The sequence below is a fragment of the Muntiacus reevesi genome, chromosome 22 (genome assembly GCF_963930625.1).
Source record: "Muntiacus reevesi chromosome 22, mMunRee1.1, whole genome shotgun sequence".
NCBI classification, from domain to species: Eukaryota; Metazoa; Chordata; class Mammalia; order Artiodactyla; family Cervidae; genus Muntiacus; species Muntiacus reevesi.
The window spans coordinates 14,920,470-14,947,451 of NC_089270.1; the positions used below are offsets into that span (position 1 = coordinate 14,920,470).

The 26,982-nt window shown below is 42.1% G+C and overlaps 1 protein-coding gene across 1 annotated transcript; it reads left to right on the forward strand.

The window, feature by feature from the left end:
* The first annotated feature begins 1,418 nt into the window (after nucleotides 1-1,418).
* SLC10A6 (solute carrier family 10 member 6) lies at nucleotides 1,419-26,940 on the forward strand. Its single transcript, XM_065914590.1, has 6 exons — nucleotides 1,419-1,795; nucleotides 13,378-13,496; nucleotides 15,075-15,163; nucleotides 18,250-18,425; nucleotides 25,127-25,284; nucleotides 26,565-26,940. Exons 1-6 carry the CDS (start codon nucleotides 1,419-1,421, stop codon nucleotides 26,774-26,776), a joined length of 1,131 nt encoding a protein of 376 aa, XP_065770662.1. The 3' UTR covers nucleotides 26,777-26,940.
* Nucleotides 26,941-26,982: the final 42 nt, after the last annotated feature.

The following is a 26,982-nucleotide window of genomic DNA, read 5'->3' on the forward strand; positions in this document are numbered from 1 at the left end:
GCATAAAACAAGACCTGTGAATGGCCTCCAGCAAGGTTCTCCTTTCGGAGCTGCTTTTGGGGGTGTAGGTTGCCTGAGTCAGTTTATACTTCCTGCAAATAGTGAGATTTCATTTCACATTGTAAAATTCAGCTTGTTTTTGTATACAGCAAGCATGCCCAGAGCATTTTGTCATGGAAAGTAATTTGCTAATCCAGAAATAAACAATGCAGAGCTAGTGTCACTCTGAAGACACGTGGGACCATTTATAAAGTGTTCCCTGTCCTCAGCCTCTGTGCCACAAATATCCTTCCTGCTTTCAATGAGAAAGGGTGTGGTGTCTGCTGTTTTGGAGCCTTGGTTTCATGGGACCGTTCTTTTCTCGCCTGGTTTTGCCAACAAAACATGTGATTGTGTGGTTAAGACACGCAGAGAGGCCCCAGGCCATTGTGGTCACAGGCTGACCTCAGCCTCTGTCCTGAGCCTTCCCCAGACAAGCCCTTTATCACATCTCATTGCTGAATTCCCAGACCTCACCTCAAGACCCAGGGGTGGGGCATCTCAAAGCCGACTCTATTCTCCGAAGGAAAGTGACGTTTCTCTTGAGTTATTTTGGGTTCAGATCAGAAACGAGTTTCCATGTGTTTCACGAGACGCACCGGGTCCTTAACTCCGTATTACTCTTACAGGCCTTTAATCATTGGTTTTAGACACACATTCTAATAGAAACAGAAAGAAGAAAAAGTGAGACTAATTCCAAAGCTCTCTTGAAATGATCCTTATTCCCTCCTGACATTTCTTCAACTGGCCTTCTTTTGTTTTAATTTCTTCAACAGAAAGGGAAAGTGTTAGTCACTCAGTTGTGTCCGCCTCTTGGAGACTCCATGGACTGTAGCCCGCCAGGCTCCTTTATGCTCCTCATAGAATTCTCTAGGCTGAAGTGTTTTGCTCATGCTATGAGGTGTGGCTTTGGCTTAGCTGCCTTTGTTTTTTTCTTTCCCCCCAGAGTTAGCCTTTCTCTCTTCAAAACATTGCATCCTGGCTCTTGGAAATCCCTCCTGAATCTGGAGAAATTATGTCTTGCCAACCAGCCTCCTTTCCTGGGATCCAACATGACTGCTGATGATGCGCCAGTTGCTCCACTTGACAGTGAGTTTGCCTGCCTCATTTCACTTAAATGTTCACCGGTGAGTATCAGTAGATGTGGAAAGCCTTCCTTACCACAGTTTATTATGTTTCTTGGCCATGATAATTACTTTTATAATACCACTTGTGAATAAATTGACCAAATTAGGGTGAATCACCTGGCTGGCCCTTGGCTCCTGGAATGATCCTCTTCGTGTGACTTGGTGGCATTATTACAAAATACAGCAGGATAGACCTGCCCAGCCATCACAGCAGGACGTTCATTTGTGATGCTGCCTTAAGGAGATAAGGAGATGAGAGCAAATTGTTCCAGCGGCTCGGCCTGCCCGGCCAACAGTTCGGCGGAGGAGCTGCCAGCGGGGCTGAAGGCGTACGGGAACCTGGAACTCGTGTTCACAGTGGTGTCAGCCCTGATGATCAGCCTACTGATGTTCTCCTTGGGATGCTCTGTAGAGGTCCAGAAGCTCTGGGGACACATCAGGAGACCCTGGGGCATCGCCGTGGGACTGCTCTGCCAGTTTGGGCTCATGCCTCTTATCGCCTACCTCCTGATCATCAGCTTCTCTCTGAAGCCCCTCCAAGCTATGGCTGTCCTCATCATGGGGTGTTGCCCAGGGGGAGCCGTCTCAAACATTTTCACCTTCTGGGTGGATGGAGATATGGATCTCAGGTAAGTGACATGAGGGAGGCTCAGCTGTCTTCCCCTGCCTGGGGTGGGTGTGGGAGGCTTACACATTTGTGTTAAAAACTCTGCCAATCTAGATAGAATTTCTAGTGGGAAACATTTTACAGAGACTTGTTCAGTCCCAGAAGGAGTTTCATTTTTTCTTTCCCCTTTGTTTTTTGGCGCATCACACAGCATGTGTGGGATCTTAGTTCCCAGACCTGAGATCGAACCCACACCCCCTGCAGTGGAAGTGGGGAGTCTAAGCCCCTGAATCACCAGGGAAGTCCCCAGGAGTTTCCTTTTTGAACAAAATTAACTTTGCTGTGACTGTCCTCTGTTTTACTGGCAACTGTTACTCTTTTCTGAGTAAAGGGGTTGGGTTCATACACCGTAGTGAAGTCACGTCTCCTCCTCACCCAGTGGCCCTTCCTGGGCGTGAACTCATTCTCACCCACGCTGATGGCTTTAACAGCAGTCCTAATTTCACAATAGGATCAGAGTCCCAGGAAGCTAAGGCTAGTTGGTTGCTGTTGTAGTGGTGGTGATGGTGGTGTCCGCACACGCAGAATGAGGGCCTTGTGACCCTAATGAGCACCCACTTTATGAGATCAGTGTTCTGGGGGACTGGATAAGGGCGCTTCAGGGGTGTCCTGTTTTAAGAGACCTATTGAGTTGACTTGCGGAGTAACACAAAGACTCTAATGACTAAAACTTTTTTGTGGCTTTGCAGATGCTTAGCATTCACTACTAGAATCTCATTCCTTTCATTTAGGTCAAAGATCTTGTTCCCAGTTACAGTGTAGTTGAATACCCCCGGGAGACATTAAGCTTTATCATTCATTTACATTTTAATGAAAATGAATTAATCACATATATTTTGGAGTACTTGTTTCGATGAGGGGGGGGGAAAGGGCATTGGAGGAAAGGATGGAGTCACAATTATAAACAAAGGGCTACAAAGCAGTGGTCTTTCTAGAATCTTTGCTTACTTATGAACAAGCTGTTTCACCTTTTGCCCCAGGAAAGACCTACTTATAAATTTAAATCTTTGTTCGATATGTATGCCATTTAGTTGAAATTTATTGTACAATGAATGAATGAATCAGAGGTGCTGGCTTTGCTGGGAGTTGACATTAGTGAGTCAGCTGCAGGTATGGGTTTCTAGTTTCCTGCATGTGCTCAGTGTTTAGCATATGGAACTTATTTCACCTATAAATTTTAATGGGTTCATGCCAAGCAGACCAATAATTAATTTTCATATGGTTATGTTTTTAGTTACCCACTTATCAAAGATATAAATTAGTCACTTGCCTCGCTCATTTAAACCCTCCCCCCTCAATGTGCACTGCTAATTCAAATTCAATAAAGCTGACCATTACCATAATAATTGAGAAATGATAAATATTCTTTACACAAAGCCTATGTAACAGTGATAAATTTAGGGACTGCAAGTTTTTGGAAAGAAAAAGGACACATATTTATTAAGTACCCTGAACAGGCATGGGATTGATGCTTTCATGGATGCTCTTTCTCTTCGTTCTTGGCCCTCAAAATAACCTTGTAAATGACCGTTTATAATTCTGAATTTTATAGCTGAGAAAATTGTGTCTCAGATTGGTTAAGTCGATTGCCAAATGCTACAAATTGAATTTGGCAAAATTCAGATTAAAGTCGCAGCTGTTTCTCATCAGTCTGCAATGTGGGCACCTTCTTCCATGCTATTTATTAGCACAACTAGATCTTCTGAATATGAGCATACACCTTAAAAAATTTTTTTTATTGAAGTATAGTTCCTCTGCAATGCTGTGTTCGTTTCTGCTCTGCAGCAAAGTGAATCAGCTCTGTGTTTACCTCAATCGCCACTTGTTTGAATTTCCTTCCCATTTAGGTCACTTAGAGCACTCTAGGTCATTTAGAGCCTTGAGTAGCGTTCCTGTTGCTCTACAGTTCCTTCTCATCAGTTAACTGTTTTATACATAGTAAGTAGTGAATATCAATCCCAATCTCCCATCCGTCCTAAACCCCCTTCTTTCCAGCTTGGTATCTGTACCTTTGTTCGCTACATCTGTGTCTCTTTGTCTGCTTTGCAAATAAGTTCACCTGTACTGTTTTGCTACATTCCACATATATGTGTTGATACACAGGATTTGTTTCTTCTCTTTCTGACTTACTTCAGTCTGTGTGACTGTCTCTAGGTCCATCCATCTCTCTGCAAATGGCACAGTTTTGTTCCTTTTTGTGGCCGAGTAGTATTCCATAGTATATATGTACCACATCTTCTTTATCCATTCCTCTGTTGATGGACATTTAGGTAGGAGCATAGATCTTTAAACAGTGTTCTTAAATACCTATAGGAAAGAGAACATTTACCTTCATCTCTTATTAGCCGACATTATAATAAAAGCGCCAATAATAGGAAGTCTGTAAAAGGTAAAGCTCATTTTACTTTGCTTAATTAGCTTTTAACTTTGGTCAAATTATTTAACCTATAAGCCTCATTTGTAAAATGGGGTTAAAATTACCTATTCCCCATGAGACTGTATTTTAAGGAGGAAATATATATGCAGGGTGCCAGGCACATGGTAGGTACACAATAGATATTAGCTACTTTCCCCTTTTTCTTATAAAATTTTGATTTCAAACCTCACAAATAAAAAAGCAAAACAAAAATCAAGTAAAAAAATTTAAATTCCAAGAAATGAAATTTTTAAAAAAAATTCTTAAATGCAGACTAAATACTAGATTTTCAAAAGCTTATAGATACAAGAGTAATAAATCTTAATTTTCTGTAAAAATTGTAAATTGGAAACTCAGTGTTATTGACTGAAATAGTATCCAAGTTCATTGCTTTTCTTACTTGATTACCAACAAAAATAACTTTTAAGTAAAACTCAGTAGACAATCATTGATAGGAATTATGTTTTTCATACTGGATGAAACCCAAGAGCATTTAGTCCAGCATCTGGTAGCTCAGATGGTAAAGACTCCACCTGCAATGAAGGAGACCCAGGTTTGATCCCTCGGTTGGGAAGATCCCTTGGATGGGAAGATCCCTTGGAGAAGAGCATGGCTACCCACTCCGGTCTTCTTGTCTGGAGAATTCCGTGGACAGAGGAGCCTGGTGGGCTGCAGTCCGTGAGGTTGCAAAGAGTCAGACACTACTGAGCGAGTAACAGTTTCACTATCACTTCATTTTATAAATGCAATTTAGATTTAGTGCTCTGGAGACCCCAGCTGTGTTTCACATGTCTTAACTCTCTGCCTCATTCAGTCTACTTGTGGTTCTCCATGTGGTTACTCCAAACAAGGTGTTTAGAATCGACATGTCTGAACTAGTTTCTGTATTCTGAGAGTCCATTGCTGACCCCAGGCCTCTTCCCAGTTACTTGGGCTCATCATCTTAGCAGTCTCCTGTGACTCCGTCCATGCTTCTCATCCTCTGTTCAGTCCTGTGGCTCGTATTGTAGCCCAGCCTCTTGGCGTCACGCAGAGCTTGGCTTCCCATCTCTCCACTGTCATCACCTCTGTTCAGGCCCCACAGTTCCTTTCTTGGCCAGTGGCAGCATCTTTACAATGTACTCTCTGCCTTCCATCTCTCCATCATGGTTTTGTAGTAAGTGGTTAAGGTAGGGTCTGAGATTTGACTGCGTGTCTTTATATCCTGATTTGGGACCTCTTTTTTATAACTAGAAATCATAGTAGTTCCTTTGTGATATTGTGAGGAAAAAAGGAATATATACATATAAAGTCTTTTCAACACCTGCTAAATTGAATAGAACCTAATTCAAGTCTAATGGACTTCTGTAGGTTTATTTCCCATTAACCCCTTAAGCACAGATGGCCTGTAGTAAGAATGGACTACTAGCTGTTATTTAAACATATCCCACACTTAAAAAATTTTTTAAAAATTTATTTGTTTAACTGTGCCTGGTCCTTTTGTAGCATGTGGGATCTTTAGTTGCAGCATGTGGGATCCAGTTCTCCAGTTCAGTTCAGTTCAGTTGCTCAGTCGTGTCCGACTGTTTGCGACCCCATGAACCGCAGCATGCCAGGCCTCCCCGTCCATCACCAACTCCCAGAGTCCACCCAAACCCATGTCCATCGAGTCGATGATGCCATCCAACCATCTCATCCTCTGTCGTCCCCTTCTCCTCCTGCCCTCAGTCTTTCCCAGCATCAGGGTCTTTTCAAATGAAAAGAGTCTCTTTGCATCAGGTGGCCAAAGTGTTGGAGTTTCAGCTTCAGTATCAGTCCTTCCAATGAACACCCAGGACTGATTTCCTTTAGGATGAACTGATTTGATCTCCTTGCAGTCCAAGGTACTCTCAAGAGTCTTCTCCAACACCACAGTTCAAAAACATCAATTCTTCGGTGCTCAGCTTTCTTTATAGTCCAACTGTCACATCCATATATGACCCCTGGAAAAACCATAGCCTTGACTAGACGGACCTTTGTTGGCAAAGTAATGTCTCTGCCTTTTAATCTGCTGTCTAGGTTGGTCATAACTTTCTTTTCAATTCTCCAACCCGGGATTGAATCTGGCCCCCCCCCCCCCCCCACGTTGGGAGCTTGAAGTCCTAGTCACTTACTAACTGGGTCATCTTGGCAGGTCATGTAAATTCTGTATGCTTTAATTTCATCATGGAAGTGAAGTGAAGTCGCTCAGTCGTGTCCCACTCTTTGCAATCCCATGGACTGTAGCCTACCAGGCTTCTACATCTATGGTTTTTTCCAGGCAGTAGTACTGGAGTGGGTTGCCATTTCCTTCTCCAGGGGATCTTCCTGACCCAGGGATCGAACCCGGGTCTCCTGTGTTGTGGACAGACACTTTACTGTTTGAGCTACCAGGGAAACCCACTTCTAAAATAGGGAAAAACATGAACTACCTCACTGGTTGTTGCAAGGATTGAGTGAGGTAATGTACATACACACACACATGTATATGTATATATACATAAAGTTATTATTATCATTATTACTATATAGGTTAGGCAAAAGAGCACTGTGTCAGAGGTCTGAGTTTTAGTTCTTGCTCAAGGACCTGTGTGTCTTTGAGTAATTTGCCTTTCTGGATTGTTTCCTCATTTGTAAAAGCAATGGGTTAGACTCTCTGAGGTCCCTTTTTCTTTTCTTTTCATTGTAGTATGTTACAGGATATTGAATAGTTCCCTGTTCTATACAGTAGGACCCTGTTGATCCATTCTGTATATAATAGTTTGCATCTGCTAATCCCAAACTTCCAGTCCATCCCTTCCCTGCCTACCTCTCCCCCTTGGCAACCACAGGTCTGTTCTCTATGTCTGTGAGTCGGCTTCTGTTTCATAGGTAAGTTCATTGGTGTCATATGAGATCCTTTTTTCCGTTGTGGTAAATATAGATAACATAGCGGTTACCGTTTTAACATTTTTCAGTGTACAGGCAGTGGCATTAAGTACATTCAGGATATTGCAGGATCTGTTCCTCAACCAGGGATTGAATCTGGCCCCTGGCATCAGTAGTCTGGGATCCTAACCACTAGGCCACCTGGGAACTCTAGTTTGATAACTTTTGATGTACGAAGTCTGTTCTTCCCTGAGGACATGTTTTTGTCCTCAGCAGCAAAGAAAGAATTCTGGGCACTCATGGTGGTAGAGCCTGAGAGAGTCGGTGGCCAATTTTGACTTTAAAGAAGCTCTTGATCCTTCAGCAGAGACCCTGAAAGTAGGACTTCAGATTCTTCAGGTCTGCTTAACAGGGCCTGGTGGAGAACTGAAGAGAAGAGAGACAGAACTGAGACTGAATCCATGTGACTTAGCTTAAGTTTCTGTCTGTAATGCTACATAATTAGTATTTTTTCCCTAATGAAAATAATACCCACACACAGAGTTGTTTTATAGATGAAAAGAGAACAATGTATGTAATGAAGTCTGCTACTTAGCACGTGGTGCTCAGTAAATGCCGATTACTGTTCTTGAGAAGCAGCAGACAGGAGTAATGTGTATATTTGGGGATGAAGAACCTGGCCTGGAACCTATCTCTAGGGCCAAGTCTATTGATCGGATCTTATAGTATATTCCATGTCCATCTGGCTAGCTAGATAATTTTATAAGTGTTTTTTTTTTTTCTTTTTTTCAGTGGGAAAGCAAATGCATTCTTTCACAGTTTTGAGTGTCAGCGTTCCAGAGTTTATTGGTTTCAAGCTAAAAACCATTGAATAATTTAAACCCATTGTAAAATAGTGTACCCATGGACACGACACTTTAGTATAGTGCACATATATGTAATTTCCATGTTTTAAAGGAGGTCCAGGGTTTACCTGTTTGTCCAGACTTGTTGAATCTGTCTCATTATTCTCTATAATAGTTTGTGGACGGTGAGGCCTTTCTGCTTGGTGCAAGCGGAATCTTGTTATACTGAAGTTAGATTTTGCCAACAATTTTCCTCGGTGAATAGCCGAGAGACCCAGTTGGCCACATCCTCTGTTTATGCTGCATTGGAATTTCATGGCAGTAAAACAAAAGGTGTGACTATCCATCACACTCATGCACATTCACTGTGTGCTTTTCCAAGCTTTGTTGGCGTTTGTAATTGTTGGCAGAGCACCAGGGTCATGGATCGCTATCCATCCTTGACCATTACTGTGCATGTGATGGGCGTGATCTGTGTAAACGGTGGAAATCGTCACCTGTGTAATCAAGGGTAGAGAATGAGTCTGATAGAATCTTGCAGTTTGCTTCCCACTGTCATGAATCCTACCTTCCTGGTGCGTGCATCATGCTTATTCTCTTCAGCTGTGTCTGACTCTTTGCGACCCCATGGATTGTAGCCCACCAGGCTCCTTGGTCCGTGGGATTCTCCAGGCAAAAGTACTGGAGTGGGTTGCCATTCCCTTCTCCAGGGGATCTTCCCGACCCAGGGGTAGAACCTGTGTCTCCTGCCTTACAGACAGATTCTTTACCCACTGCCCCACCTGGGAAACCCACCTTTCTGGGATTTGATCCAAAGCCATACAGGAGGAAAATGCTGTGCTAGTTCTCCAGAAGTTCAAGATCAAAGTGATATAGTATCGACTTCCTTTCAGCATGTGGTGGTATGAAGAGCCAGAAATGTGGCACTATCATAGACTAGGAATTAGGAAGTGCCCCAGACACTTCTATCTTCATGGATACAAAGATTTGAAAGCTGTGGCAAATTGCTTTTCTTCCGCAATTTGCTCTTTAGTTAGGCAGAAGATTTTGCCCAACTCAAACATTCGTTGTTGTTGTTGTTTTAATTTTATTAATTTATTTAGGCTGTGCTGGGTCTTCATTGCTGCGAAGGTTTTCTTCTAGTTGTGGCAAGTGGGGCTACTCTCTAATTGCAGCGCATAGGCTTCTCACTGTGCGGCTTCTTGTGGCGAACAGGCCCTCGCGCAAAGATCCTGAGTGCTGCAACTAAGGACCAGCACAGCCAAATAAATAAAAGAAGACAATTGATCAGTTTCATACCTTATACAATATAAAACATAAATTTTAGATGAGCTGAAAATATAAATGTAGAATATAAACCTATGAAAAAGTAAAAAGTGGGGGCAATATTTGAAAAACCTCAGGAGAAGGAGAGATCTCTAATAAAACAGGGAACACTGAAGCCAGGGGGAAAAAATGGACAGATTTGACTACCTCTGTGTTCGCTATTTATTGTGGCAAAAGTCATAAGCATAGCTAAAATATAAGCTTGGAAAAATGTTGGTATTACATTTGATGATATGAAACCAACCCTGAATATTCAATGAAAGACTGATGCTGAAGCTGAAGCTCCAGTACTTTGGCCACCTGATGCGAAGAGCCGACTCATTGGAAAAGACAGTTATGCTGGGAAAGATTGAAGGCGGGAGGAGAAGGGGGCAGCAGAGGATGAGATGGTTGGATGGCATCACTGACTCAATGGACATGAATCTGGGCAAACTCAGGGAAATAGTGCAGGACCAGGAAGCCTAATGTACTGCAGTCCATGGGGTCGCAAAGAGTCGAACATGGCTTAGCGACTGAACACCAACAACCCTACTTTTAAAATAGCTCCTGCAAATGGAGAAAAGAAAAATCAGACAAGCAAGGCTGTTGTGAGGGGGTTTCCAAGAGGCTAATAAACATTGGAAAGCACAACCTTGTAGAGAATCAGATGTATAACAAAAGAAGATTGAGGTAAAAGGGATCGATCACCTCCTGTGTAGGGAAGATTGTGAAATATAACAAAATTTTTTGAAAGTAACCTGGTAGTATCTATTAAAATGAAAAAAAGGCTTTTGGCATAGTGATTCAACTTTGGAGAATCTATTCTACAGACAGAAAAGAATTATTCAAGTGAAATATGTATAAAAGTGCTTATCATAATATTGTTTATAACAAAAGAAAACTCAAAACAATTTTTCATTATTAATGGAGTAATTGAGGAAATTTTGGCATGTTTATGGTGCAGTTCTTTTGAAAAAAAAAAATGAGTTTCTTATATCTGTTGTCCTGAAAATTGACTGTGATATTAAGTGGAAAAGAACGCAAAAGCAAGCAAGCTACAGAGTAAGTTGTATTGTGTGATTGCTCTAAAAAGAAAAAAGAATAAACCTCTATTCAATGAACAAGCAACCATGAAATAGGAATGTTTAAATGAAAACAGACAGGAGAAGGATGATATATACAAATACTTGTGAATTACCTAAGTCTAGTTTTCTGAAAGGGTCATCAGTCAGCTAAATATTTGACGGTGCATCTTTGGGTTAGATTCCCAGATGGGGGATTGTTGAATCAAAGGGTAAACACATGCGTAATTTTGCTTGCTGCTGTTATTCAGTTGCTAAGTTGTATCCGACTCTTTGCAACCCCATGAACTACAGCACGCCAGGCTTCTCTGTCCTTCACTATCTCCCGGAGTTTGCTCAAACTCATGTCCATTGAGCTGATGATGGCATCCAACCATCTCATCCTCTGTCCCCTTCTCCTCTTGCCCTCAGTCTTTCCCAGCATCAGGGTCTTTCCCAATGAATCAGCTCTTTGCAGGTGGCCAAAGTTTTTCTAGATGTTGCCAAACTCCTTCCAGATTTTTTGCCATTTTGCATTTTTACTGGCAATGATTTGAGAGTATAGAAGGAGTATTATTTTTGCCATGCCACATGGCATGTGGGATCTTAGTTCCTTGACCAGAGCTTGAACCAGGCGCCCTGCATTAGAAGCATGGAGTCATAACCACTGGGCCATCAGGGAAGTTCCCAGAGGAGTATTTTTAATATCACTGAAGTATAATGATTGCTACTTTTCTGGGAGTATAAGCATTCTTCTGATTGTTGTTGTTCAGTCACCCAGTCGTGTCCAACTCTTTGCGACCCCATGGACTGCAGCACGCCAGGCCTGCCTGTCCCTCACCATCTTCTGGAGTTTGTTCAAGTTCATGTCCATTGCATCGGTGATGCCATCTAGCCATCTCATCCTCTGATTCCCTCTTCTCCTTCTGCCTTCAGTCTTTCTCAGCATCAGGGTCTTTTCCAATGGAGTTTGCAGCAGGTGACCAAAGTATTGGAGCTTCAGCATCCTTCCGATGAGTATTTAGGGTTCATTTCCTTTAAGATTGACTGGTTTGAACTCTTTGCTGGCCATGGAACTCTCAAGAGTCTTCTCCAGCACCACAGTTCGAAAGCATCAATTCTTCAGCACTATGCCTTCTTTACCATCTGGTTCTCGCAACCGTTCTTTTGATAGAAAATGTCAAAGTCATCACAGGCAGATTATTTTATAGGCAGGGTACTTAATTAAATGGAAACATTTGGTGATTCATAGTATGGGGAAGGATGATGGTTGACTTGCTGACCTGATCTAGTGCTGAGGACCCTTGCTCTCTCTGCAGCGGACCTTGGCCATGCAAAGGGTCTCCTCCCCCTCTCCTTGGTGGAGTGGGAGGTAGTAAGCCTCAGTCTCTCAGCCATCTGCACCACAGACACAGGTTAGGCATATATACTACGTGCAAGGCAGGTTGCTCTGAGAACCTAAATAGTGAATATTAAAACATTCTCTGACTCTCGAGGGCTAGCATTAAAGTGAACAAACTCTTGCTTTACCCCTGGTTTGTGTTGTATGCTGTTTTCTGTGCCTCAATTAATCAGTAGAGCAGCAGTATTCGTGTCTATAGACAGTTTGTACGTTTGTAAACAGATTGTGTAATTTTCCTAGCAATTTTAAAGATGAAGTATTTTGTTGACCTGAAGGATATCTCATTTCCAGTTACCTTGCATCCATGCCAAGTCGCTTCAGTCGTGTCCAACTCTTTGCAATCCTATGGAATGTAGCCCGTCAGGTTCCTCTGTCCATGGAATTCTCGAGGCAAAAATACTGGAGTGGGTTGCCATGCCCTCGTGCAGGGGATCTTCCTTACCCAGGAATCAAACCCATGTCTCTTATGACTCCTGCATCGGCAGGCAGTTTCTTCTACCATAGGTGCCACCTGGGAGGCCCTTCCATTTATCTTATTTCCCCTAACTTGGAGCTTCCCAAATGGTGCTAGTGGTAAGGAACCCGCCTGCCAATGCAGGAGATGTTAGAGACATGGGTTCTATCCCTGAGTTGGGAAGATCCCCTGGAGGAGGGGATGGCAACCCACTTCAGTGTTCTCGCCTGGAGATTCCCATGGTCAGAGGAGCCTGGCGGGCTACAGTCCATGGGGTCACAGAGTCAGATGTGACTTAGCACACACAGCTCTGATATTACTGATTCATTTTCTTGTTGATTTTATCACCCAGATAGGGACAAAATCCTATAGATAGAAACAGTAAGCCAGTGAGAAGACTGTTGGTCAGAGGGAATAAGCAATCTTGAATATAGCCTGGCATCTTTTGGCTCAGTCCCTGTTTTCTGAAACATTATTAAGACTTCAGGACCCAGATAAGACTTCTTGGCTCCCTCTCTGAATTGATATAAAAGTGGGAAAATTTTGACGTCTTAAACCATAGATTAGAAAGTAGATTCCTGGTTGTTAGGGATGGAAGAAAAAGGAATGGGGAGGGACTGCTAATGGGGGGAGCTTCTTTTGGAGGCGATGAAAATATTCTGGAAATAGAATAGCATAGTCACATTTACTAAAGATACTTTTTTTTTAATTGGCTATGTTGGGTCTTAGTTGCGGTACATGGGATCTATAGTTGTGACACATGGGAATTAGTTCCTTGTCCAGGGATCAAACGTGGGGCCTGTGCATTGGTAGCTCAGTCTTAGCCGGTGGACCACCAGGGAATTCCCCACTAAAGATACTTTAAAATGAAATCTTATTGTCTATGGGTTATGTATCAACAAAGAAGAACGGTATAAGGAAAAATATGAATCCTTATAGTGACTGTCAGAACATTTAGGACAAGAAAATGTTCATAAAATATGAGTTAATTGATAGATGACAAGAACTGCCGGAAATCTTTCTCTAGACCACAAATCCAGCCATCATTTGTTGAATAATAAGACAGGAGGGAGTTTCAAGTAAATTACGTTACGTCATGTGTAAGAAGTTGTGCCCCAGAAGTTGTTTTGGTTAAAGGATTAAATTCTTTATTTAAAAAACCTCCCTTGTAAGCATGACTTTAATTTTACTTTCAGCATCAGTATGACAACCTGTTCCACAGTGGCTGCCCTGGGAATGATGCCACTCTGCCTTTATCTCTACACCTTGCCCTGGAACCTCGAACAGAATCTCACCATTCCGTATCAGAACATAGGTCTGTATTGGGCTTGTGACATGAAATGGTAATAGTGATGGTGATAATAACAGCTGTTGTTTAGTATGTGTCTGCTTTACACAGAGGATTCTACATATATCTACTTTAATTCTCCACATAACCCAACAGTATAGATTCTGTTACCAGTCCCATTTCTTGTATTTTCAGAAATAGGTGAAGTCACTTGACCAAGGTTCTGCACCTGGTGAGTGGAGAACTTGACTTCTGACTCTGGAATCTGACTGCAAAGTCCGAGTTCTTAATGCCTATGAGTGTTCAGTTTTGAAAATAAAGTCAGAAAACTCACTGATTAAAAACAAACTCTCCTTATATAATTCACTAGAAAATAGTTGGACTCCTTGTGACCCACAGGTCGACTGCATCTCAGTGACTCTTATGAGACCTTAGTTCCCCCGGTTTCATCTGTCACATCACCTGTGAGCCTCGACTTCTTTACTGCTCAACGCAAACGATTCTTATTAACTGTTAAAGCATATCCACACATCACAACCACACCCATATCTCCTTCATCGTCTCCTTAAACTCTGTCCTTTTTTTAGAGAGCTCTGTGAACTTACTCAGCGTGGAGGAAAAACTTGGTGGGATGATCATGTCTATCCTGGTTTGATCAGCGTCTTTGAAGCATTGATAGAAACTGTGGTTCTTGAACTCCAAAGTGTCAATCTGGAGTTTCAAGTTATCACTTGGAGGGCTTACAACCCATGGCCCATAATTCAAAACTGTGAACAGAGCCACATCCTGATAACAGCTGAAGCCCATTGAATTTGTAAAACTTGAGTGAAATCTTAATTTAGAAATCATAATTTTATGTGCAACTTCTTCATATTCCTAAGAGATTTAATATATTCTGTTTTGACAATATATAATGATAGGCACTTGTATACAATTTAAGCCCCAAATATTATAAGCAACTTATATGACTTTGGCTAGTATTTCAAGTGAGCAGATTTGGAACGTGGCACTGGAAAATGTCAGTGTATGGCTCCTGTTGGGCAAGTAGACCTCTGCTGTACTGAGCCTGCCTTCCATGTCTTCATTTACTTGTGTTCACTAAACGATGTATTGATGTGTTTCTCTACCTGCCTATGGGTTACCTGGTTACAAGTGAAACCATGAGAACTTGCTTTGGTTTCTAAAACAAATGGTGTGTTTGTTTTGCAATAGGGATTCTTTGCAAAGCAAATTATTCATTGGCTTCAAACAGAGAAATAATAGCTGTAGTTGTAGAGTGGTGACCCCATACATAGCAACCAAAGAATTTCAAAGACACAAAAGGGTCCATCTGTTTTCTAATCTTTACATTTTCAATTGTCTCTAAAATTCCATGTGATTGTTGAAGGATTCTGAGAGAAATATGTGATGGCATTCAGTGCTCCCATTTACCCTTCAAAGACTGTCTTTCAAAGATTAAAAAAATTTTTTGGAGATGGATGCAGAAATAAACTGTTGCTTTAATTAAAGCTTTTATCTACGTGAAATAGACATAAATTGTTGAGGATTGGGAGGTAAGGGTAGAGAAAGGATACCTACTGTCTGACAGATGTTTCTTCTCTTCAGGAATCACCCTTGTGTGCCTGATCATTCCTGTGGCCTTTGGTATCTATGTGAATTATAGGTGGCCAAAACAATCCAAAATTATTCTTAAGGTAAGGATTTCCATGGGACATTTCAGACGCTGACACTTGCCAAGCAGATGTAGGCAGTGACCAGGACAAACAGCCCAGTAGAATACAGCCCACACCCAGCAAGTTTCTTTACATGCCCTGCATTTTTGTATCCAATTGCCCTATTTCCTCCAGTCTAAGGCTTGCTTTATCACTTCTGTGGGCCCCTACATTGAGGCTTATGACATCCTGCAAAGTGTGGAACTCATGTTTCAGGGGCAGAAAAGCTTAGGCCTGCGTGTGGACAGAGAGCGCCCATTCACTCACAAGGCTTCACATGGTGCTTTCCAGTGAAGCCTGGTCAAGGCTGCATGAAATGGGGCCCCGTGTTTAGGATGTGGCTGGTTTCCTGGAAGAGTAGGGAGCAGTGCTGTCTTTCAGAAGCATTCCTGGGGGAGCCTCTAAAGATGGAGTTTGTACGCACAAGCAAGGACTTCTGACCACACAAATCGCTGTCAAAATGAAATCATCCGGAACGTGTTGAGGCATGATGGGAACTGGGACATCTTACCTCCTCTTGACTTTCCAGGGTTGTCTTTTTTTGTTTTTCTAATTGAAGTATAGTTGATTTACAATGTTGTGTTAATTTCTGGTATACAGCAGAATGACTCAGTTTTACATATATAAATATATACATATATATTCATTTTTATATTCTTTTTCATTATGGATTATTCCAGGACATTAAATATAGTTCCTCAGGGCTATTTTTAGTTTATTGGAGAAACAAGCACATGTCCTCGTTAAATGGCTTTTAAAAATTATCTGGCTTGAAAGAAGGCATTCTCAACAATGGTGTCCATCCCCTAGGATTCCAAGTATGTATTGTTTTAGAAGATATATGCTTTTCCCCTTTTAATGTATGCTGCTTTCATGAAGATTTAAAAAAATGTTTTAGTTATTTTTTGTATTTATAAAGAAAAACATTTGGAGCTAACTGGAATTTCGGCACATAAAATCTCAGTTCCTTTTAGTTTGAGGATTATACCTTGGTTCAGCTTAAGCTCTGGGGGTTTTGCTATAGCTGGCAGAACATACCACTCCATTCGCCTGCACGGATGCTTCTTCTCCACTTTGGCGTGGGACTGAACCACCCCCACCCTTCCTCCAGTGGGGTGGAGAATGAGAGAAGAGAGGCTGAGGGGCAGACAGATCAGTCGGGCACAGGGAACTGGGGGAAGGATTAAATGGTATGCCTGTGGATTGCACATGGTGACTTTACTGTTGTTTCAGTAGGAGAAAGTTTCCAGGGTGGCAGTGGGTGGTTATAATTTTGTTTACAAACAACAGGAAAGAGTATGATCACAGGGACCTCTTCCTTTTTATTTATTTCTGGCTATGTCGGTTCTTAGTTGCGACACATGGGTTGCTCTCTAGTTGCTCACAGGCTCCGCAGTTGCCCCGTGGAATGTAGGATCTTAGTTCCCTGACCAGGGCGTCAAACCTGTGTCCCCTGCATTGGAAGGCAGATTCTTAACCAATGGACCACCAGAGAAGTCCCAGGAACCTCTTACTCTTCAAGTACTCTATTTTGAGTTACTTCCTTAAAAGAGTACCTAACAAAAAAAATAATGATTTTGGCGTTTCAAAATCCTCTACTAGTTCATCAGTGTCATTGGAGAAATATTTTCTATATGTTTGTAAAGAGCAAATTCAAAACCCTTTGACTCTTCCATAGGAGTTGTGGCAGAAAATATTTAATAATGTGCATAACTATATTTTAGAGTATCTTCATTAAAATTAGGACACTTTAATCATGATTTTGGGATGTCTTCATTTTTTGTTCCTAGCCTTCTTTTCATTTTAGATCTGATTCATTTTCTTCATTTTAATTTAAAATTTATTTATTTTCTAATTGAAGGATAATTGCTTTATAGAATTGTGTTGGTTTCTGCCAGACATCAACATAGATCCAATTCATTTTCTGAACAAGTTGCTTTTGGTAAAGTTTAAACTCTGAGATCCCTCTCTTGGTAGAAAGTTCAGAGGCCTTTGTATGTTGCAGCATCTTCGGTTAGGCGGAGGCCCAGTGTTTCCCTGATTTTGACCCCAGGACACACCTAAGGTACACTGGGTTGTTTTTATTTTGTTTTGGTTCTCCACACCCTGAGTCATTTAAAATCAAGGTTGATGCTGTCGCTGGGTGCAGTTTGCTGTGTACACGATGTGAGTGGGAACTAGCCAAGATCCTGATTTTCCGCCAATATTTTGGGTCTCGCTTCCTTTCTTGGAAAAAAAATTTTGTTGAATTTTTATTTCTGTTGAACAACAAAAGTGTGAGAGTATTCATTTGGGAGAGGATAGAGATATCTGTCAGTACCTTTCATATCACATTAGCACAGGTGGTCTGATGAAGTATCGGTAAATTTCATTTGGCGGACAGAATTGCAGGAATCAATGCTATAAGAAGTCTCTGGCAGCTGAGGGTGGTGGGAAAACAGTGGTGGATGGTCAGGCAGGGCAGATCTCAGACAACAGATTCCAGGGTGGGGTCCAAGAGGTTGTGTGCAGAGGAGCTCAGTTGTGTTCTGCTCTTTGTGACCCCATGGACTGTAGCCCGCCAGGCTCATCTGTCCATGGAATTCTTCAGGCAAGAATACTGGGGTGGGTTGCCATTTCCTCCTCCAGGGGATCTTCCCACCCCAGGGATCGAACATCTCTCACATCTCCTGCATTGCAGGCAGATTCCTTACTGCTAGCGCCACCAGGGAAGCCCTGTGTGTAGAGGTATTGGATGCTTATTAACAGATTTTCCCCTTATTTCACAAATTTGTCCTACCCATCAAAAATTTCACTATCCAATTCTGGCAAAATCCTCCACTTGAAAGGAAAAAGGTACAGATCATAAAATAAGAAGACTTAGGTTTGTGTTGAGCTTCATCGAATTCTAGCTCCTCAGTTAAGTCACTTGACCACATTGGACCTCTGTAAAATGACATAGAATTCGGTGGTTCTCTAAGTCCTCTCTTTGTTCCTCTCTTCTAGGTTTCAAGGCTTTTAGAGCGGTGATGGACTTTGCAAAAAGACCATGATGTTCACACATACCTCTTTTCATTGATTTGTCTTAGATCGGGGCCATTGCTGGCGGACTCCTCTTTTTGGTCATCGCAGTGGCTGGTATGGTGCTGATGAAAGGATCTTGGAATTCAGACATCATTCTTCTGATGATCAGTTTCATCTTTCCTTTGATTGGCCATGTCATAGGCTTTCTCCTGGCACTACTTACCCACCAGTCTTGGCAGAGGTACAGTTAAATTATCCATAAACTTTTAAAGAGGACAAATTAAACACACTGCTGTTGGCAGACTTTGCTGCCTGTCTGTGTCTGGAAGCACAAAGAGTTTTGCCTTATAAAATGGGTGGAACAGGACAACTCATCATAAAGAGAGTGGAAAGATCATAGTAATTCTTTTTTTTTTTTTTAACTTTTTTTTATTAGTTGGAGGCTAATTACTTCACAACATTTCAGTGGGTTTTGTCATACATTGATATGAATCAGCCATCATAGTATTCTTCACGTAAATGAAAAAGTGAAAGTGAAAGTTGCTCAACTGTGTCCGACTCTTTGCGACCCCATGGACTATACAGTCCATGTAATTCTCCAGGCCAGAATACTGGAGTGGGTAGCCTTTCCCTTCTCCAGGGGATCATCCCAACCCAAGGATCATTCATTAATGGTGTCAATATCCCAATCCTAATTTCACTAATTACAACTTCCCATCAATTTGGCCTTGGTTTCAAACCACTTGTTTCTTAGTCTAATAGTTTAAGAGGATGGGTGAGATGGTTTCACTAAATATAGAGATCATTCTAGAGGATGAGCAAGGATTCAAAGATTAAGCATTTATCTATTGTTTGTGCCAAATTTTTAAAAAGTGCTAATTGTAAAGGGCAAGAGGATATAGGACAAATTCGAGAAATACAATAGGAATTTATCTTAAATATTATCATTAAGATGTGGGGTATATAATACATAAATACTGTTGTTTTTGTTTATTCACTCAGTCCTGTCTGACTGTTTGCAACCTAATGGACTGTGCCATGTCAGGCTTCCCTGTCCTCCACTATCTCTCTGAGCTTGCTCAAACTCATGTGCCATTGAATCAGTGATGCCATCTAACCATCTCATCCTCTGTCATCTCCTCCTCCTGCCCTCAGCCTTTCTCAGCATCAGGGTCTTTTCAAATCAATCAGCTCTTCGCATTGGGTGGCCAGAGTATTAGAACTTCAGCATCAGTTCAGTTCAGTTCAGTTCAGCCACTCAGTCGTGTCTGACTCTTTGTGACCCCATGAACCACAGCACGCCAGGCCTTCCTGTCCATCACCAATTCCTGGAGTTCACCCAAACCCATGTCCATTGAGTCAGTGATACCATCCGACCATCTAGCCTCTGTTGTCCCCTTCTCCTCCTGCCCTCAATCTTTCCCAGCATCAGGATCTTTTCAAATGAATCAGTTCTTCACATCAGGTGGTCAAAGTATTGGAGTTTCAGCTTCAGCATCAGCCTTCTAATGAATATTCAGAACTGATCTCCTTTAGGATGGACTGGTTGGATCTCCTTGCAGTCCAAGGGACTCTCAAGAGTCTTCTTTAACACCACAGTTCAAAAGCATCAATTCTTTGTCACTCAGCTTTTTTTATAGTGCAACTCTCACATCCATACATGACTACTGGAAAAACCTTAGCCTTGACTAGATGGACCTTTGTTGGCAAAGTAATGTCTCTGCTTTTCAACATACTGTCGAGGTTGGTCATAACTTTCCTTCCAAGGAGTAAGCGTCTTTTAATTTCATGGCTGCAGTCACCATCTGCAGTGATTTTGGAGCACAAAAAAATAAAGTCTGCCACTGTTTCCACTGTTTCCCCATCTAGTTGCCATGAAGTGATGGGACTGGATGCCATGATTTTAGTTTTCTGAATGTTGAGCTTTAAGCCAACTTTTCCACTCTCCTCTTTCACTTTCATCAACAGGCTCTTTAGTTCCCTTTCACTTTCTGCCATAAGGGTGGTGTCATCTGCATATCTGAGGTTATTGATATTTCTCCCAGAAATCTTGATTCCAGCTTGTGCTCCAGCCCAGTGTTTCTCATGATGTACTCTGCATATAAGTTAAATAAGCAGGGTGACAATATACAGCCTTGATGTACTCCTTTTCCTATTTGGAACCAGTCTGATGTTCCATGTCCAGTTCTAACTGTTGCTTCTTGACCTGCATACAGGTTTCTCAAGAGGCAGGTCAAATGGTCTGGTATTCCCATCTCTTTCAGAATTTTCCACAGTTTATTGTGATCCACATAGTCAAAGGCTTTGGCATAGTCAATAAAGCAGAAATAGATGTTTTTCTGGAACTCTCTTGCTTTTTCGATGATCCCGCAGATCCTGGTGATTTAATCTCTGGTTCCTCTGCCTTTTCTCAAACCAGCTTGAACATCTGGAAGGTCATGGTTCACGTATTGCTGAAGACTGACTTGGAGAATTTTGAGCATTACTTTACTGGCATGTGAGATGAGTGCAATTGTGAGGTAGTTTGAGCATTCTTTGGCATTGCCTTTCTTAGGGATTCGAATGGAAACAGACCTTTTCCAGTCCTGTGGCCACTGCTGAGTTTTCAAAATTTGCTGGCATACTGAGTGCAGCACTTTTCACAACATCATCTTTCAGGATTTGAAATAGCTCAACTGGAATTCCATCACATCCACTAGCTTTGTTCGTAGTGATGCTTCGTAAGGCCCACTTGACTTCACATTCCAGGATGTCTGGCTCTAGGTGAGTGATCACACTGTTGTGATTATCTGGGTCATGAAGATCTTTTTTGTATAGTTTTTCTGTGTGTTCTTGCCACCTCTTCTTAATATCTTCTGCTTCTGTTAGGTCCCTATCATTTCTGTTCTTTATTGAGCCCATCTTTGCATGAAATGTTCCCTTGGTATCTCTAATTTTCTTGAAGAGATCTCTAGTCTTTCCCGTTCTATTGTTTTCCTCTGTTTCTTTGCATTGATCCCTGAGGAAGGCTTTCTTATCTCTCCTTGCTATTCTTTGGAAGTTAGCACAGCACGAACATTGTCAGTTTGAGAAGAAATCCACTGTGATATGTAGATCTCCCCATTTAAATTTAAATTCTAGGGTTTCTTCTTTTGATCCTTGGTACAATTTTATCCAAGAAACAGAATAGACACATATATGTATTTAAAAACATGAAGTGGGAGATTTTCAATCGGATTTACATTTTTGTCTACTTGGGAAACATTCAGGATGGTACTAAATACTTGGTGAGGCTCTGCCAAGTGTATCTCATTTACTTCTTACTGCAAGTCTAAGAGGTAGATACTCTTGGTTACCCATTCTACAGATGAGCAAACCCTTTGGAGAAGTAACCTGACCAAGTTCATAGAACCAGAATGTGGCAGAGTTAAGACTTGGTCTTCCCTGGTGGCTCAGAGGTTAAAGCGTCTGCTTCCAATGTGGAAGACCTGGGTTCGATCCCTGGGTCAGGAAGATCCCCTGGAGAAGGAAATGGCAACCTACTCCAGTATTCTTGCCTGGAGAATCCCATGGACTGAGGAACCTGGTAGGCTACAGTCCACGGGGTTGCAAAGAGTCGGACATGACTGAGCAACTTCACTTTCGCTTTTTTTTACAAGGTCAGTACAGCCCTATCTGCAGGGGGCTGGTTTCAGGATCCCCTGAAGACAGCAGACTCCAAGGATGTTCAGCTTCCTTATATAAAATGACATAGTATTTGTGTTTAGTGTATGCACATCTTCCATAGGTCTTCCCAGGTGGCTCAATGATAAGGAATCCACCTGCAGTACAGGAAATGCGGGTCCAATTCCTGGGTTGGGAATATCCCCGGGAGGAGGGCATGGCAACCCCCTCCAGTGTTTTGGCCTGGGAAATCCCACGGACAGAGGAGCCTGGTGGGTTACAGTCCATGAGACTGCAAAAGACTTGGATACAACTTAGTGACTGAGCATGCATGCACATCTTCCATATAGTTAAATTGTCTCTAGATTACTTATAGTACGTAATACATTGTAAATGATATATAAATAGTTGCCTGCAAGGCAAGCTCAAGTTTTGCTTTAGAAACCTTGCAGAATTTTTCTTTTCCAAAATATTTTTGATATGAGGTGGGTCGAATCCATGGGCTGACCGTCCTGAGGAACACAGACTGTTGAGGATTTGAAATATAATTGAGTCGGAAACACATGAAAAGATGCTCAACATCACTCATTATCAGAGAAATGCAAATCAAAACCACAATGAGGTACCATTACACGCCAGTCAGGATGGCTGCTATCCAAAAGTCTACAAGCAATAAATGCTGGAGAGGGTGTGGAGAAAAGGGAACCCTCTTACACTGTTGGTGGGAATGCAAACTAGTACAGCCATTATGGAAAACAGTGTGGAGATTTCTTTAAAAACTGGAAATAGAACTGCCATATGACCCAGCAATACCACTTCTGGGCATACACACTGAGGAATCCAGATCTGAAAGAGACACGTGCACCCCAATGTTCATCGCAGCACTGTTTATAATAGCCAGGACATGGAAGCAACCTAGATGCCCATCAGCAGATGAATGGATAAGGAAGCTGTGGTACATATACACCATGGAATATTACTCAGCCGTTAAAAAGAATTCATTTGAATCAGTTCTAATGAGATGGATGAAACTGGAGCCCATTATACAGAGTGAGGTGAGCCAGAAAGATAAAGAACATTACAGTATACTAACAGATATATACGGAATTTAGAAAGATGGTAACGATGGCCCTATATGCAGGGCAGAAGAAGAGACGCAGAAGTACAGAACAGACTTTTGAACTCTGTGGGAGAAGGGGAGGGTGGGATGTTTCAAAAGAACAGCATGTATATTATCTGTGGTGAAACAGACCACCAGCCCAGGTGGGAGGCATGAGTCAAGTGCTCGGGCCTGTTGGGCTGGGAAGATCCAGAGGAATCGGGTGGAGAGGGAGGTGGGATGGGAGACCGGGATGGGGAATTCGTGTAACTCTATGGCTGATTCATATCAATGTATGACAAAACCCACTGAAAAATAAAAATTAAAAAAAAAAAAAAAATAATTGAGTCGGGAGAGAAGGATTCCTATGGCAGAGTGTAGTCAACAGTCTTGTTTTTTTTCCACACTTGATGGCTTGGGAAATATCAGGACAGAGATACTGCATTTGCTTTGTGAATGATCCAGGTGTGAGGTACAGCTGTGTAGCTTAATCATGTCAAGTTATGGACAGGGTCTCTGAAAGAAGTGAGAGTAATCTGCAGAAAGCAAAACAAGGAACAGGATAATTAGAAATAAAATCAGAGCCACCGAATTTGCCCTGTACTAGTGATAATATGTTTACTCCCACTTTACACACCCTTGTTCCCTTCACATCTCAGTCCAGGTTGCATAGCGTGCTAAGTTGCTTCCATCATGTTCGATTCTTTGCAACCCTGTGGACCACAGCCCACCAGGCTCCTCTGTCCATGGGATTCTCCAGACAAGAATACTGGAGTGGGTTGCCATGCCCTTCTCCAGGGGATCTTCCCAATCCAGGGATCGAACCCTTGTCTCTAAGTCTCCTGAATTGGCAGGCAGGTTCTTTACTAGCACCACCTGGGAAGCCAGTTTGTGTAGAGGAGCTGCCTCATCAAATGCCTCTATCCTCTCTCCTGCCATCTGTGAAAACATCGAGACGCCCTCTGGAAATTGGAAAAGATGAAACTGCCTAATCCAGCCTCCAGGGTCCTGCCTAGGTTTTCCTTTTTCTCCCTCCTGCTCTTCCTTCCTTCCTCCCTTCCTTTCTTCCTTTAAAAACAAATAAAACCGAGAAAAGTAGACAAACCTTATTACTAAACCCTTTCACCAAAGACTTCATTGCAGACATTTTGTTTTCACATAGGATTTTTATGTTTCTTTTTAAAAAAAATAATTTTATTTATTTATTTGGGTCTTCGTTGCCGTGAGGGCTACTCTATAGCTGCAATGCACAGGCTTCTCGGTGCAGTGGCTTCTCCTGTTGTGGAGCATGGACTCTAGGGCGTGTGGGACTCAGCAGCTGTGACTCTAGAGCCCAGGCTCAGTAGTCGTGACTCACAGGCTTGGTTGTCGTGCAGCATGTGGGATCTTCCTGACCCAGGGCTCGAACCCACGTCTTCTGCACTGGCAGGCAGATTCTTCACCACTGAGCCACTAGGGAAGCCCTGTTTATTTTCAAGCATCATTTAGTTAGTTATTTAGTTGCTAAGTCGTGTCCAACTTTTTGCAACCCCGTAGGCTGTAGCCCGCCAGGCTCCTCTGTCCACAAGGACAAGGCTAGAATTCTCCCAGCAAGAATACTGGAGTGGGTTGCCATTTCCTTCTCCGAGGGCTCTCCCCCTCCCAGGGATGGAAGCTGAGTCTCCTGCATTGGCAGGCAGATTCTTTAGTTTACACTGTTTTATCTCTGACTCAATTTTCCATTCTCACCTCCTCCAGTCCTTCACTTCCCACAGGCTGGCATAGAGCATGAGCAATGCTTACTGACCAGGCCGCACTCATACCTGTCCCCAAACAAGCATTTTCCCACATTAAATGCCTCTTTCACTCTTTCCATCCTTTAATCCCACCCTTCCTCTGTGAAGCCTTCTCTAAAAGTGGCATTTATGCCACTTTTCTGAATTTCTACCGCACCTCCCTGACCAGTGATCATACTTGATCATGTGTTGTTTCTGTGTATCTTGTCTTTTCACCCAGATTCCCAGGGGAAGGTTGGTAGAGCCCTATTCAAGAGGTGCTTCTTAAGAGACTGCCTACAGAGTAGGTACTCAGCAAATAATTATTGAAGCATTTTTAGTAAGCATTTTTAGTAGTCTCAGCTCATGGCTTGCACTTATTACTATACATAAGAGAAGATTTTTGTATAGTCCTTATTTCTGGTGCATAAAATTTTGTCTTGGTAGGTGCAGGACAATTTCCTTAGAAACCGGAACTCAGAACGTTCAGATGTGCTTCACCATGCTGCAGTTATCCTTCACTGCCGAGCAACTGGTCCAGATTCTTAACTTCACATTGGCCTATGGACTTTTCCAGATTCTGGATGGGTTTCTCATGGTGGCTGGTACGTAAAGCCCCCAATGAGTAGGCTTGACTGAACATTGTTCACCCAGTTCACAAACTCCTTTTTCAACATGAATCTACATGGACTGCCCTTGTGATACATTTTTAGCATGACATTTCTAGGGAACATAAAATGTATAAACAAGATCCTGTGCCACAAGTGGAAGTTTCACAGAAAAATATTAAAAAAAAAAAACACTGTGAAAGTGAGCTTATAAACCAATATGCTTTGCAAAAAACAATGCACTCTCAGAACTGTCCATGAGCAATTATTTAATCTCAAAAATGACATGTTATGTTTTATTAAGAAATATTCCAAATGTTATTTCATAGTACTTCTGTGACTAAGAATTGTGATGAATGGCTGTGAAATATAATGCATACGCATATATTTAAAAAAACATACATATATATGTCCTTGGGCTTCCCTGATGGCTCAGACAGTAACGAATCTGCTTGCAGTGTGGGAAACCTGGGTTTGATCCCTGGGTTGAGAAGATCCCCTGGGGGAAGGCATGGCAACCCACTCCAATATTCTTGCCTGGAGAATCCCATGGACAGAGGAGCCTGGCGGGCTACAGTCCAGAGGTCGCAAAGAGTTGGACACGACTGAGCAACTACGCACAGCACAGCACATGTGTACTTACCTATCCCTATCATTATGCAGGTTCACAGAAGTTAAATTTAAAATATATAGATTGATAGATTAATCTTAGCCATTGTGAATTTTTTTTATTGTTGTCACAGAACGGATTCGACTAAGACTCAAGGATTACTGATATAACTGATTATATACTAATTACTGATCAAACAATCAGTATAAGGAACACTAGGGTTTAATTTTCCCACAAGATATATTCTAGAAGAGTAAAACCCTGGTCTTAGATCCAAATTGTAATACCATCTCACGGTGAGACTGTTTTTGAAGGAATATGCTTGGTCCATTCCCATTCATAGAATCACCAGGGGAGCACCTGATCCATAGTAGGCAATTCACATGAGTTGCTGACTAACTGAATGAATGACTGGATGAATGGATGAGTTGTCAGCAATCTGATGAGCGTCTCAATCACACAAGGTTCATTCCAGACAGAAATAACCAACCTGATACACTGAATTATTTTGTTTTAGTTTTCTCTTCTTCCTCTTTATTTCCCCATGTATTTATACATACGTGATCCAAAGCAAACAAACCCCCAAAGTTTTGACCCATGTACAATGTTACCAAATTATAGTCTTTGCCAAAGTGATTTTTAAATCATGGTGTGTTTTAACATTTAGCATATAAGATGTACAAGAGGAGACTGAAGAACAAACATGGAAACGAGAAGCCAGGTTGTCAAGCCCGCCATAGGAAGAAATCCACTTCTCCCAAAGAGGCCATTGCTTTCTTGGAGGTGAATGAAGAAGCCCCTGTAAGTCCTGGGCCATCAGGACCCAAGGATCTCCACGGGGCTCCCACGCCAACTGATGGCATCTCACGTGCCAAGTAGGGGCTTGTTGGCCTGACTACTCCTTGCCTTCCTCAGCGGCCAGTAAAGACAGCACAGAGCTGATGAGTGAATCTTGTTGGTAGGGCTTATGGGAATATTTGAATGTGTGATGTTAACATATTTATATTTTTGTGTGGATTGTGAGTTGTCATAGGATCCCCTTGGAGAATATGTTCTGCCTATTTCTGGTTCTTCCTTTGCGGGTT

Bases quoted from the DNA above. Each gene is read 5' to 3' on its own strand.
- SLC10A6 (XM_065914590.1), top strand. From the start codon at position 1,419: ATGAGAGCAAATTGTTCCAGCGGCTCGGCCTGCCCGGCCAACAGTTCG. The intron at 1,796-13,377 runs GTAAGTGACATG...TTTTACTTTCAG, and splicing joins GATGGAGATATGGATCTCAG to CATCAGTATGACAACCTGTT. The intron at 13,497-15,074 runs GTCTGTATTGGG...TCTTCTCTTCAG, and splicing joins CATTCCGTATCAGAACATAG to GAATCACCCTTGTGTGCCTG.